General features: G+C 42.0%; 1 protein-coding gene across 1 annotated transcript in view; it reads right to left on the bottom strand.

The window, feature by feature from the left end:
- PRKCZ (protein kinase C zeta) overlaps window positions 1–15,674 on the bottom strand; it is a 608,643-nt gene that overhangs the window by 501,312 nt on the left and 91,657 nt on the right. Inside the window, exon 2 of the mRNA XM_073602984.1 lies at window positions 9,292–9,467. Within this exon, the coding sequence (XP_073459085.1) occupies window positions 9,292–9,362 (71 nt within the window). The 5' untranslated portion in view covers window positions 9,363–9,467. The remainder of the gene's footprint in view (window positions 1–9,291; window positions 9,468–15,674) is intronic.

Below are 15,674 nucleotides of genomic sequence, written 5' to 3'. Positions count from 1 at the left end.
CAGAGAAAAAAGAAAAAAAAAAAAAAAAAAAAAAAACAGCCACATTGCTGCTCCGTGTACAGAGCCCTGTGTGGTTAGTAAACACAGGGTTATGTACTGTGATTCGCTAAGCCACCCAGCAGGTCTTAGCCATAAATCATTGGCCAGGACCTGCTGTCACATTTGCGCTCCCCCTACCAAAAAAATGCCAGATTACATACATTTATGTGATCCAGTGTTCTAGTAAACGAGCCAGTGACACTCCAGCAGCAGTATTTGCAGTAATTCAACAACCTGGCTGTTTTGACAGAACACTGACTAAGGCGTAAAAAAGTTGTTGCAACTTTGGAGGCAGCCATGTTGTTGGTTACAAGCGGGCAGACTAATAATGTCCACTCATTATATTGTGTACCGTAGTGTATACACTGCCGATGTTCTGTGCAAACAGCAAGTCGTCGAAAGTGACGGGTCACCGGAAATGACATAATTGGAGATTTTGACAATTTTTGATTTTGACAGTGTGAATTGTCCCTAAAGCTAGCCATACACTGATCAACATTTGACCAGGTCAGCAAGGACCAGACCAATCTCGATCAGTGTGTGGCCATCCCTGCTCAACAGAGGTTGTTTATTTAGTTGACTTCAGTCGAAGTTACATACTGGAAAACCTTTGTCAATCAGCAGCTGATCAGTGTATTCTGACAGCAGCAGGTCCTGCTGGCAGAATTTAATGCCCCAGCAGAGTGGATTTCTCCATCCACCTCATTTTTGAGGATGGAGAATTCTGGGTTTTTTCTGTTTCTTTGTTCAGGTCGCTGGCTGAATGAAAAGAAATAGACAATCTATGGGCAGTATAAGAGTGTCAGTTTAAAAATCTCATCTCTCTAAAAAGTAGTTTTAAATGTGCACCACAGATACAAAATTGGTGACTACAAAACGTACATATTTTAATGCTTTGGTAGGGGGAAAAAATTGTGATTTGTGCATTTTTACTGCCTTTTTAGTGGTTTAATAGAACTGCCTTTTGATGTGAGGTGTATGTATATTTACTTTGCTGTTTTCTAGAGGCAAACAGTGTGTACTCTTTGGGTGTTGTAAGGTGACAATGACATACAAAAAGACTGCATTCTTGTAGAAGAGAGACATTCTTGCAGGACAAGCTACACCTGTCCTCAGCCCTGCACTTACTTATACTGTAGATCCTGTCATTTCCGTTACTCCAACTTGACTAGGCTAATCTGCTCTGGAATGTGTGAGCTCCCACATGCTGTGTATAATCTACATACATATGGCAAGTTGATCAAGACATTCAAGAATACATATGTGATATGTAACAGGATTTACTGTCATTAGTCACCCATGAGCTATGCATCTCATAAAAAACAGACACGTGTTCTACAGATGAACTGTTAAGAAATAATCAACCGGAAAAAAAAAAAAATCTAACAAGATTGTCCCACATAAGGTACCTGTACATACCCTGTTTCCCCGAAAATAAGACCTAGCGTGAGTGTCAGTGATGGCTGCAATATAAGCCCTACCCCCCAAATAAGCCCTACCCTGTTTCCCCAAAAATAAGCCCTACCCTAAAAATAAGACCTACAAGGACTTTAACTAGGGATAATTTGGGGGGTAGAGCTTATATTGCAGCCATCACCGACAATCACGCTAGGTCTTATTTTCGGGGAAACAGGGTAGCAGATGACCATCTCAATCAGGCGAGCAAAAACAAAAATCTTGCTCTGCTGTGGAGAATCGGGCAATCAGCCATTTCTACTGTTCCCTTAAAGTGTAAGTAAACCCCCTTATCGTTTTCAGCCAAGGAAGCTGCCATCTTTGCCTCTGTTTACTCTACAACTGCCATGATGCTGCACATGTGATCAGGTATGACTCCAGCCATTGGATGGTTTGACAGTTTGGTTGAGAGAACAACCAATGGGAGTGTTACATTTTTGGCATGTGCTGGAAATGAAACAGTTTTATGGATGGGTTAACTTCCACTTTAAAAAGTAACTCCACTTTTGTTGAGGGAAAAAAAATCCCATCTGGGTGATCTATAATTTTAACAAACTTTGTTGCAGATTCCTACCTTTTGTTATTCTGAAGAAATAGCCATTTGTCTGTGACAGGGTGAAAAGTGAATCTAATGGGAATGATTTAATAATTATCAATCAGATTCTATAGAATAGGAGAATCTCACCAAAATGACATTTTTGTTGCAGGGGATGCCCAAAATCTGACTTGGATCTTAGTGCAGGCTTCTGGGAAAAATGAGTGAGCCTATTCCAGAAAATGACATATCTAGGGGGCGTTCTGTACACCATCTGTGTACAGAACACCTCCAGGTTGCCCTATTGCATTTTACTGAAAATTATAGCACTGCAGATTAAAAACAAAAAGGTAATTTTTATTAACATTCAATTACAATATAAAACTTGTGTAGCAATTAAATATGCTATATATTTTTTTTTTTTTTTTTACCATGAAAGTGGAGTGGTAAACTGTTAGGGCTCTTTCACACGGAGGATCCGTATGTCCGTTTTTCATCCTTCCGTTTTCGGATGAAAAACGGACATACATGTATCCCTATGGAGCGTCGGATGTCAGCGGTGACATGTCCGCTGACATCCGACCCGCTCCGATCCAAAAAGTGTAAAAAGGAGGAAAACCTTACTTTTCCATCCGTGTTCGGATCGGATCGGGTGACGACGGACTCTACGGTCCGTCATCATCCGATCCCCCATAGGGGAGAGCGGAGCTCTGACAGGTCCGTCGCTGCACCTGTCATCTTCCTGCTCAGCGGGGATCGGCGGAGCGATCCCAGCTGAGCAAGCGGGTGTTCACGGGGCGGATCATCACTGATCCGCCCCGTGTGAAAGAGCCCTTACATTTTTTTTTTTTTTTAAACTGGTCCCCCTGTAAGTTTAAAAGTAGTACAGCTAAAGCTCGTTTGGCTGTACTTCTCCTATGGATCACAGGAGTGTAGTTCGTTTTGCATTTCTGTGACCCGTTTTCAGCAGAGAGCGGGCTGAAGTGAATACGAGTGCGGTTTTACGTAATAAAGTATGAAAATGTTTTTTACTACACCACTGGAGGCTGTTCTTTCCATCTCTTTTTGGCATGTTAATTGAGTGACGTAACATGGCTGTATGAGTCCAAGGCAGCCTTAAAAAGGGACAGCACCAAACTTCCATTAAAAGTATCCAGGAGCACAGACGGGCACCCTGGTGGACAGGGGGATTTGGGGAGTTTACTACAACTGTACTGCGGATCATCTGATGATTAAGGAAGATCTAGTGAAAACAGCGCATGCATTTTATTACCATACATGCGTTATAGGTCAGACTACCAAGGTGAGAGAATTGTGAGCACGGTGGTTACACGGGAAGACTGTTCTTCATCATGATATTGCACTTTGACTGGTGTGTGCAGGAAAGTGTAATCAGTTTATATATACATTATATGCATCATTACTCAATATTTGATTATATGAACACTGTGTAAAAACTGGTTCATGGAGCATGGAATTATTTATATATACAGTATTTTCTCATATTCTTAACACTTTTATGTGTTGATTTATTAGAGCACTATAATATAACTATTAGCAACTTTTTGAATGGTTCTCTGTATATTATAGGTAACAGCACTAAACACCAATTAGTTAACCTACAGGCTAAGGTAGGTTAGACCAAAGCAGCCCATAGATGATGCAGTTTCATTCCTTCCACCGCGGATGGAAATAAGATCGCTTGATTCCCCCCATCAACACTGACCGTGTTGATGGGGGAATGCCTTCTACAGCACTACTCTATTCTGCTAGCGGGGGAGCACAGGGAGCCTTGCCAGCCAGAACACAATGATTACTGCTAGCCGCTATAGTCGCCGGCAGTAATCACATGTAAAAAGTCAACAAACTGGTTGTACCTAAGTCAAATCGATGGATCGACTCAGGGTACAATTAGCCTGACCATAGATGGATCCCTGCTGAACCGGCCTAATATTTAGATCCATGTTTGGCCAGCTTAATATTTAATAAGTGTATCTGCACAAATAAAATTGTGTATTAATTACCAGCAAGCCAGAAATGTGTATTACCTTCAGATTATAAAAATAAATAAATAATTATGTGCAGCCCTAGTACATCCAACTATCATAGCACAAATTGTCTATATATTCAATTAGGGAAAAACATTTCTGTAACCAACAAGAGATTTATTCCTTCGGAAAAACATGTAATCAGACTTTCATCAAATGTGAACCACTTTAAAAAGTCACACGAGTTAGGGCCCTTCCACACGGGTGGTCCGCCTGATGGACTCCACTTTGCTCAGCAGGGGATCGATTCCCTGAGCAGGCGGGTGACAGGTCCGTCTCTGCTCACTGTGCAGAGAGGGACCTGTCAGAGTCCAGCTCTTTTTTATGGGGAGATCGGATGAAAAAGGACCGCCTGTCTGTTTTCATCCGATCCGCCAGATGGATGGAAAATAGAGTCTCCTTCGTCTGGATTATGCACAGATGATTGGATTGAATAGAAGTGGGTGTCAGTGGACATGTCACCGCTGCTCCATAGGGCTGAATGGAGAGTCCGATCAGGTCCGCCTGAAAAACTGACAGGGGGACCTGATCGGAAATCCTGTGTAAAAGGGGCCTTAAAGTAAAGTGCCAGATTCTGAAACATGCAAGTCTCTTGTTTCAGTATCAGAGAGATCGGAGCGTGTATTCCGATACTGATTGGGTCACCCTGGTTGACTGTTACTTTCAAAGACGTGTCCAGTTACACACCAAGTGGTGGCAAAAGAAGGTTGATAGCCCCAAAGCCCTAAAAGTCAGCAATGACATCTCCCATAAGTCTAACCTACATGCTTCCTTATAAATTACAGGTTTTAGTCTACAATTTATGCCTATAAATTAGATTAAAATTCCTGCCAAATGAAGATCATAGGATCTGTGTTATGTGAAGCAGAGAGAGTCACAAGATGGAAACGCGCCTATAGAAGTTGTAAACTAAACAGGCACAGATCAAAATAGATTCAATATTCGTCCAATTATACTCTCAGATTCTTAAAGTGGAAGTCCATTTTAATACTTAAATTTCTCCCCTGCAATCAGTAATGTGAGCCAAGGTCAGCCTCAGTCTCAAAATGAAAAAATCCCAGTTTTTCTACCTATATTTTGCAGAATCCAGTGCTGTCACATGACTTCAAATCTACTTCCTTCTGACCTTAAAATCAGCCAGTGGGTGTGGTTACTGAAAGCTAGTGACATCACTTCCTGGGAGGGACACTGTTCCTGTGTAGCCAGTGGGCGTATACAGGATGGGAGGAGCTAATCATAGGTTCCTGCCCAGCGTTCTCTCATTGTACATCCTAATTCATGAGAAAATGAAGGAATAAAAAGCCCCATCCACACAGGGGGGATTGGAGGTGCAGTGCACATATACAGTAATGCTGTGCACAGGAGAAGGGAGCTGGACATATAAGGGGGGGGGGGGGGGACTGTCAGTGTAGCTGGAAATGCTATGGGGGTCTCAGCTCACAGTCTACAATGATCATAATACAGGCAACCACACTAAGGCTCCGTTTCCACTAGTGCAACTTGTCATGCGACTCTGGACACAAAGCCGCATGGCAAGTCACAGCCTATTGATTTCAATGGCACCCGTTCCCATCTATGCGACTTTGAAAATCAGCAACTTTGAAAAAGGTACCTGCAATGCTTTTATGCGACTTTGATCCAGAGAGCGTAAAGTTGGATCAAAGCTGCCCTCAGTCGTATCAAAGTCGCACTCTAAATCGTGCAACTTTGTGGTTGCAATAGTGAAAACGTGACTTGTCATGTGACTGTGTCCAAAGTAGCATGACAAGTAACAGCCCATTGATTTTAAATGGTACCCGTTCCCATCGATGCGACTTTGAAAATCAGCGACTTTGAGAAGGTACCTGCAATGCTTTGAAGCGACTTTGAGCCAGAGTGTAAAGTTGGATTCCAAGCTGCACTCAAATTCGCATCAAAGTCACACTCTAAATCGTGCAACTTTGGGGTTGCAATAGTGAAAACCTAGAGTAAGGCTTTGTTTCCACTAGTATGACTTGTCATGCAATTTTGGACACAAAAAGGCGCTTGACAAGTCACAGCCCATTGATTTCAATGGCACCCGTTCCCATCTATGTGACTTTGAAAAGGTACCTGCAATGCTTTGATGCAACTTTGATCCAGGGAGTGTAAAGTTGGATCAAAGACACACTCCAAAGTCACACCTTAGGCTACGTTCCCACTAGTGCAACACCAAAGCTGTGCGATTTAGAGTGCGACATTAAATGCAGCTTTGATCCAACTTTATACTCTGGATCAAAATTGCATCAAAAGTTAAATCAAAGTAGTGCAGGCACCTTTTCAAAGTCGCATAGATAGGAACGTTTGCCATTAAAATCAATGGGCTGTGACTTGTCATGTGACTTTGTGTCCAAAGTCGCATGACAAGCTGCACTAGTGGAAACGGAGCCTTAAACTTATTACTCACATGTTCCCCTCAGCAGGGCATGTGCCACACCAAGCACACAGTGCCATGCAGAAACAACCACTGTAGAAAATCTGCAGCATGTTGTATTGTAAACTCTCTTACAGTTTCTAACAAACAGAACCGACTTCCAAAGTCTGAACTCCTCCCCCAATTTTGCACGCACCACTTTTCAGTTTTTTTAATTGCTAAAAAAGTTTAAAATATCCAATAGATTTCGTTCTACTTCACAATTGTATCCCACTTGTTGGTGATTCTTCACAAAAAATTTAAATTTTATATCTTTATGTTTGAAGCCTGAAATGTGGCAAAAGGTTGAAAAGTTCAAGGGGGCCGAATACTTTCGCAAGCCACTGTAGGGGGCTTTTAAACAAGTGCAGAAAAAGAAAAAAAAAAAAAAAGAAAAAACGGCTCTGGCAGCGAAAGGGTTAAAGGTTAAGTTCACCTTCAGGAACATGTTACCCGGCCCTATGTAGTAGATATACAGTTAGGGTTGCATCGATACTGAGTATTTCCCTGACAGCTGCTGTTTCTCCTCCTCCTCTACCCCCCTCCCCCCGGCTTTCAGCCGCTTTATTGAAACGTATACAGGGAGATCAGTGGTTGTAACTCCCTCCCAGCGCCGCACCGATCGTCCCTGACTGTCCCCCATATCCTCCAGTCCACCTCCATGCTTCAATAATTAATTACGTCCACTTCCCAGCAAGATTTAGCCTGATATGCTAGTTTTGTAGGCATAAGCATGATGGTGTATTAAGCATATTCTAAAATGTGGAGATAAGCTTTTGCGGTTTCAGACCACATACCACAGCAAATAAAAGGCAGGTGTCAACAATGGAAGGGTGTTTGAGAACGGGGTTCGCAGGCATGTCTCAGCTGTAGATATCTGAGGAACATCAAATTAGGGAGCGAGAATTTCTCTTAAGTACCTGGAAGGGTTTGAGACCATCTGAGGTGTAGAGGTGGCGCAAATAATAAATGCCCTTGGAGGCCCATATCTCTGAATTGGGGATCGTGCGAAGTTCAGGCAGTAATATTTTGTTCCAAAAGGGAGAGGAGCCATGAATCATGGGAGCACTCAATTTGGTCAAGGCCAAGTGTTAAACAGGTTTATGTTGATAAAAGAAGCAAGTACAATCATCAATCACTGTGGAGCCATGCATCACAGCCCATAAGAGGTGTAGAGAGGTGTGCCCAGAGGAATTACAGACCAAGGCTTGATACTATTGCTGATCAATTTTGTTTATGTGGTATAGATGGGATAATGGAGCAAGTTAGTTAGGATCTGGCATGGCTATGCCACCAAGATTAGAAAGGTTTTTTTAACCGTCCAGCGCACGACGATATATGTCGGCACAATGGCATGGCTGCTCAAATGGGCGTACCTGTACGTCCCCTTTAAGTCGCGGGCTAGTGGCCCCATGTACTCAATGTCCACCAGTGGCCCACGATCGTGACACAGAGAGGCAGAACGGGGAGATACCTATATAAACAAGGCATTTGCCTGTCATCGGGAGCAGTGATCTCTGTCATGTTCTAGTGAGCCCACCCATCCTACAGTTACAACACACTGAGGGAACACATTTAACCCCTTAATCACCCCCTAGTATTTAACCCCTTCCCTGCCAGTGACATTTACACAGTAATCAGTGCATTTTTATAGCACTGATCGCTGTTTAAATGTCACTGGTCCCAAAATAGTGTCAAAAGTGTCCAATCTGTCCCGATTAAAAAAAAAAATTGCAGATTGCCGCCATTACTAACAAAAACGTTTATAATAAAAATGGCATAAATCTATCACCTATTTTGTAGATGCTATAAACTAATCAATATACGCTTATTGCGATTTCTTTTACCAAAAATATGTAGAAGAATACATATCGGCCTAAATTTTATATTTTTTGGGGATATTTATTATAGCAAAAAGTAAAAAAAAAATTGCTTTTTTTTTCAAAATTGTCAGTTTTTTTGTTTATAGCGCAAATAATAAAAACCGCAGAGGTGATCAAATACCATCAAAAGAAAGCTCTATTTGTGAGAAAAAGAGGACGTCAATTTTATTTGGGTACAACATGCAATTGTCAGTTAAAGCGACGCAGTGCCATATCGCAAAAAATGCTCTGGTCAGGAAGGGGGTAAATCCTTCCGGGGCTGAAGTGGTTAAGGTGTGCCAGGGGGGCCTATCATTACCGCAGGTGAAGGACTTGAGGATAGAATTCATAAGTTTGAAAATGCTTTAAATGGCAAATATACCAGGGAGTACCATTGAATGTACAGAATCTTGGGCAAGAGGACCATTTGTTCTTGCATTTTAGATCAGAAAAAAAATAAATAAAAATGTCCAATTTCACTCTTAAAAGGTAAAAACACTGCGTACATGCAAGTTTAAAAAGGACATCAATTAGACTGGGCTCAATATGTATGAGTGTCTATATAGTCCCAGCTCCATTTTTATTGTAGGGACACAAAAACTGACACAAGTTCTAACCCTTATAACATAAAAAGTTGTGACATTACATATATGTATCTAATATTTTCTTTTACAAAGAGACAACAGCATACGAGAGATCTCCTTAAAGTAAAGTAAGAAACCAATTTTCACAGTGGCCACTACAACACAGAGATTTACCCCCATATCTATCAGTGACAACTGATAAATACAAGATTTGCCCTCCCCTTGCAGTCCTGGTGACAAATATGAAGTCGCTGAAAATGCACCACGGTTTCCCTTTAAAACCAGCAACTGTGCATTCATCATTCAAGAGTAACACAGAGAGGTCTGTACAACTTACCCATTGTAGTGTGCCTTCATTTTGATGATGTCTTTTGATAAATCCATTTTGGATCCCATCTTGCTTGGCATGATACTAAAGATATCCAATGTTAGGACAGTCTCAGGAGAAGCACATGTACAGTCTGAACAGGTGAGCCAGGAAGCTTAAGTAGTAATCAAACCAGAATGTCACTCCTACAGAAAGAACAAAACAATGAATCACTATTTGCATTCCAATACCTTTTACGACAATGACATGGTCAGGGAGATTACGAAATAGGTTTTAAATAGAAGCATTTTTAAACTACTTAAACACTGACACGGCCCATTCTGATATACATGTAATCAAACAGTAAATCATTCATACGTTCAAGTATATAGTGCTTCATTGTGCTACACAGAGAATTCCTTCTACCATGGACAGAGCTAGATTTATATCATACATTTTTGGCAATTCACCTCCTCTACCAGCAACAATACTTACTTAGGGTGGGCCATATGAGGGTTATCTTGGACAAGGAAGCAAAATGAGACTGTCCTCATACACATCTTGGCCAGCATTTCGATGAACATGCCTGACTGGCTTTGCTGAGAGTTTGTGTTTATACCTCTAAACAAGAACAAGGAGTAGCAGCCAAGTGAATTTAGCTTCTACATTAGGATTCTACTTAAAATTTAGAACATTCAAGTTTCACTAACATTTGTTATTTGTGGTGTCACTCAATTACAAATGCTTACTTTCCCTCAGAGAAAAAAACGCTAGGGATCCACTAAAGAGAACTTTGCCTTTGGGCCTTGTACACGTGCCACAGTTATCATTCTCCTGTAGAGCTAATCAGAGTAGGGTCTCCAGCACCAGAAAGCAGGATACTGTAGGAGTCCATAAAGCTGAGGTTAAAAAAAGAAAATTTTTCATTTAGTTCGATAACTTACCAGAAATGAAGATGATGTCCCATGTACAAATCTACAAAGTATAACTAAAGGCAAAACTTTTTTTTTTAGTTTTAGAGTGGAGAGGGATTAGAACACCTGTCAGGTTTTTATTGCCGTCTGTGCCCCTGCCCTGTTAAGGAGATTCTTGCCCTCCATTTGTCCTGTTTACCATTACATTGAAAGTGAAAAGTAAAAGTAAAAAAAAGAAAATCCCAAATTTTGGGTTGTCCCCAGAAAAGTAATAGCGGGGAAATCTTCCAGTTAGGACACTAGTGCTGGTGACTTGGGGTCCCTAAGGAATTCCCTTAAATTTGTAGAGATTTCCTCTCACTTCCTGTTTGGCTATGGGACAGGAAGTGAGGGGGAAATCTCTGCAATGGGACACAGATGGTAGGAAAAAAAAAAAAAAAAAATATGTGGACAGGGGTTATAACCATCCCTTACTTTACCCAAAATTAAAAAAAAAAAAAAAAAAAAGTTCAACTACAGGCATGCCCCCATCCTCTTCCCCTCTGTGAACTTCCAGTGCTGCAGGGGATATTAGCTTTGGGTCTACTGTGAAGTTGCTGTACAAGTTCCTGAAGGACCCTTCCCCCTCCCCCATTGAGAAAAGTTCTTTCATTGCTTTTGATGGAGAGAGTCTGATGAGTCAAAAGGATTTTCTCCCTTTAAACAGACCCAGCTGTAGAGAAAGCAATGTAAGAACATTTTTCAATGGAGGTGGGTCCTCATCAGGAACTGTCCCACCGCAGTTTCATAGCAGACCCAAATCTATTAACCCCCAAAGATCTGGACATTCTGATCCAGGGAGAGTACTGGGCATCCTTACAGTTATAGTGCTTCTAAAGGCTAGACATTTTTTTTTTAAATTGTTTATTTATGTAGTGAAAAAGGTCCACATGGACCACAAATGAACAATGCTACACATAAAAATAACATGCATCAACAGGTATGCATCTTGTAACATGACTACAAACAAACATTTTAACCTAGCAATTGTGTCGTGTATAGAAGGTGGGTTCTTTATTTCCTGTTGAAACTCAGAGCATTGTTGTGTAGTGCTTATCTTGCTGTCTCTGTTTCTAACCTTGTGGAGGCAGAGTTACTTGTAACCCTGCAAGGCGTAGTTGTGATGTCAAGTAGCCTCTTGGGACCAATTCCACCTCTGTTATTTTTGGAAGTTGAAAGAGATAAAAGATATCAAGGTGTTAGAAGAAGAGAAAGAGGGAATAAGATGGAATGGGGGGTGGGAGGATCGCCACTTGTATGGAGTGATACTAGTTCCCATCTAGCTTGTGTTCGAATATCCAGTAGGCAACTTGTCAAGTCAGGCTGTGGTTGTATTTGGTTGAGATGAGGGAATAATTCCTCTCAGTGATTGGCCTTCATCTGAGTATAAGAACATGTTCCACAGTTGCCATGTTTTGGAGAATGTCTCCTGTCTATTCTGAGCCGTGAGGATCAGATCCTCCATTTTTCTGATTTCCCCCACCTTTGTGAACCATAGTTCAATAGATGGAGGGTGTGGGGATTTCCAGTTTAGTGGAATGCAGGCTTTGGCTGCATCCAATAAGTGTCGGATCACAGATTTTTTGTATGTTCGTTCAGGTATGTTTGACGCGTGTAGAAGGAAAAATGCTGGGTCATCTGGTATTGTACGTTATGTAAATCTTTGAACCGTCTCTCTGATTGTTTGCCAGAAATGTGTTAGTTTGGGACAAGTCCAGAAGATGTGTAGTAGGGTTCCCTTATCTGATTGACATCGCCAACATTGGTCTGATGTTGTCGGAAATAACTTGTGTAGGACTAACGGGGTTCTGTACCAACGGGATAGGATTTTGTAATTGGTTTCTTAAGCGCATATGGAGGATTTATGTGTGAATCTGAGTATTTGGTTTCTTGTGGTAATGTCAAACTGGCGGTCCAGGTCCCTTTCCCACTTGAGCAGTCCCGGAGGGGCTAAATCTGCAGGGGTGTAATTAGGAGTTTGTATGTCAATGAGAGAGTATGTGGTAGTACTCAATTGTCAGTGCAGAGTTCCTCCAGTGTCGTGAGTGGTTGGTCATTTTCGATCGGAGGTTCCATAGTATGGAGAAAGTGGGTCAATTGATGTGATCTCAGGAAGTCCAAGCGGAACGGCCCCGCAGGGTCAGCGAGCTTCGTGATCGACTTCCATTGTCCTCCGGAGCTGAAATGCGACGCCTGGTACAGGCCCGCTCCACTTAAACCCCAAAAAAGACCCCATCACTAAAGCCAGGGGTAAACTGAGGGTTACCCAGTATAGGGCGTAGTGGGGAGTTTTGGGTAGAGAGATGCCTGAGATAGGAGGAGAGCGCTAATTTTGACAGTGGTGCCAATTAGAGGATGTCGTTTGATACCCGCTGGTAATGCAGTATAACACCATGGGGATCTTGCTTTGCGCCTGTTCTAGTTGTGTCCACAGTTTAGTCTTGTGGTGTCGGCACCAGTCCACTAGTCTACCCAAGTGAATTGCGTAATAATAGGTGCGGATATCCGGCAGTGCCAGGCCACCGTAAGGTTTAGGGAGGATGAGAAGTTTTTTTAGCGAGTCTAGGTCGTTTCCTGGCCCAAATGAATTCTGTGAAGACTGATTGCACTTGCTTTAAATAGATTGCAGGTATCTGAATAGGTAGGGCCTGCATGAGATACAGAATTTTGGGAAGGATGGTAATTTTTATGATATTACCACAGCCCAGCCACAAGTGGAGTCCCGTGTGCCATTGACTTAGTAGTGCTTTGACCTTTTTTAGGAGGGGCGGGAAATTAAGTTCATATAGTTTAGAGAAGTTTTGTGGAATAGTCGTGCCTAAATATTTCAGTGCTGTATTGGTCCATTTTAGATTGAAACTCGATTGTGTTTAAGTTGTGGTTGGGGTATCCCGACACCCATTGCCTCCGATTTAGAAAGGTTAATTTTTAGATTTGAAAGTTCTCCATAATTTGCAAGTTCTCGTAGTAGATTTGGTATGGATATGGTAGGATTTGTGAGCGAGAACATCAGATCATCGGCATATGCCGAAACCTTATGTGGGGTACCGTCTATCTCAATGCCGGTGATGTCTGGATTCAATCTTATATGGCATAAAATGGGTTCTAGGGATAGGGCAAAAAGTAAGGGTGAGAGTGGGCAGCCCTGTCTCATCCCATTTCTAATCTGGAAAGAGTCTGAAAGTACACCGTTGGCTCTGACCCTTGCAGTTGGATTTGAGTACACCGCTTTGATCCAGTTTGTCATGTTGTCTCCCAAACCTATATGTCTCAGTGTAGCGAGCATAAGATCCCAATTTACCCGGTCAAACGCTTTTTCTGCGTCCGTGCCTATGAAGACACTAGGAAGTTTTCGAAGGTTGGCTGAGTATAGTAGACTTAGTACCTTAGTGGTATTGTCTCGGGCTTCCCTGGTGGGCACAAAGCCTACTTGGTCCAGGTGTATCAGTTGTGTCAGGTGGTGTTGTAGTCTGGTGACTAATATTTTCGTGAAAATTTTCAGATCTGTGTTACATATAGTTACATAGTTACATAGTAGGTGAGGTTGAAAAAAGACACAAGTCCAACCTATGTGTGTGATTATGTGTCAGTATTACATTACATATCCCTGTATATTGCGGTCATTCAGGTGATTATCTAATAGTTTCTTGAAGCTATCAATGCTCCCCGCTGAGACCACCGCCTGTGGAAGGGAATTCCACATCCTTGCCGCTCTTACAGTAAAGAACCCTCTACGTAGTTTAAGGTTAAACCTCTTTTCTTCTAATTGTAATGAGTGGCCACGAGTCTTATTAAACTCTCTTCTGCGAAAAAGTTTTATCCCTATTGTGGTGTCACCAGTACAGTATTTGTAAATTGAAATCATATCCCCTCTCAAGCATCTCTTCTCCAGAGAGAATAAGTTCAGTGCTCGCAACCTTTCCTCATAACTAAGATCCTCCAGACCCTTTATTAGCTTTGTTGCCCTTCTTTGTACTCGCTCCATTTCCAGTACGTCCCTCCTGAGGACTGGTGCCCAGAACTGGACAGCATACTCCAGGTGCGGCCGGACCAGAGTCTTGTAGAGCGGGAGAATTATCGTTTTATCTCTGCATTTGATCCCCCTTTTACTGCATGCCAATATTCTGTTTGCTTTATTAGCAGCAGCTTGGCATTGCATGCCATTGCTGAGCCTATCATCTACTAGGACCCCCAGGTCCTTTTCCATCCTAGATTCCCCCAGAGGTTCTCCCCCCAGTGTATAGATTGCATTCATATTTTTGCCACCCAAAAGCATTATTTTACATTTTTCTACATTGAACCTCATTTGCCATGTAGTCGCCCACCCTATTAATTTGTTCAGGTCTTTTTGCAAGATTTCCACATCCTGCGGAGAAGTTATTGCCCTGCTTAGCTTAGTATCGTCTGCAAATACAGAGATTGAACTGTTTATCCCATCCTCCAGGTCGTTTATGAACAAATTAAATAGGATTGGTCCCAGCACAGAACCCTGGGGAACCCCACTACCCACCCCTGACCATTCTGAGTACTCCCCATTTATCACCACCCTCTGAACACGCCCTTGTTGCCAGTTTTCAATCCATGTACTCACCCTATGGTCCATGCCAACGGACCTTATTTTGTACAGTAAACGTTTATGGGGAACTGTGTCAAATGCTTTTGCAAAATCCAGATACACCACGTCTACGGGCCTTCCTTTATCTAGATGGCAACTCACCTCCTCATAGAAGGTTAATAGATTGGTTTGGCAAGAACGATTCTTCATGAATCCATGCTGATTACTGCTAATGATATCATTCAAATCTTGTATATAGTCCCTTATCATCCCCTCCAAGAGTTTACATACTATTGATGTTAGGCTAACTGGTCTGTAATTCCCAGGGATGTTTTTTGGGCCCTTTTTAAATATTGGTGCTACATTGGCTTTTCTCCAATCAGCTGGTACCATTCCAGTCAATAGACTGTCTGTAAAAATTAGGAACAACGGTCTGGCAATCACCTGACTGAGTTCCCTAAGTACCCTCGGATGCAAGCCATATGGTCCCGGTGATTTATTAATGTTAAGTTTCTCAAGTCTAATTTTAATTCCGTCCTCTGTTAACCATGTAGGTGCTTCCTGTGTTGTGTCATGAGGATAAACACTGCAGTTTTGGTTACTGAAGCCCCCCGATTCACTCGTGAAGACTGAGGAGAAGAATAAATTCAATACCTTTGCCATCTCCCCATCCTTTGTAACCAGATGTCCTTCCTCATTCTTTATGGGGCCAATATGGTCTGTCCTCCCTTTTTTACTGTTTACATACTTAAAGAATTTCTTGGGATTTTTTTTGCTCTCCTCCGCTATGTGTCTTTCATGTTCTATCTTAGCCATCCTAACTGCACCCTTACATTTCTTATTGCATTCTTTATAAATTCTGAATGCTGAGGATGATCCCTCAACCTTGTATTTTTTGAAGGCCT

The sequence above is a fragment of the Aquarana catesbeiana genome, linkage group LG10, assembly GCF_042186555.1.
Source record: "Aquarana catesbeiana isolate 2022-GZ linkage group LG10, ASM4218655v1, whole genome shotgun sequence".
Classification (NCBI taxonomy): domain Eukaryota; kingdom Metazoa; phylum Chordata; class Amphibia; order Anura; family Ranidae; genus Aquarana; species Aquarana catesbeiana.
The sequence above is the reverse complement of the archived record's forward strand: the minus strand, read 5'-3'. Positions and strand labels throughout refer to the sequence as shown.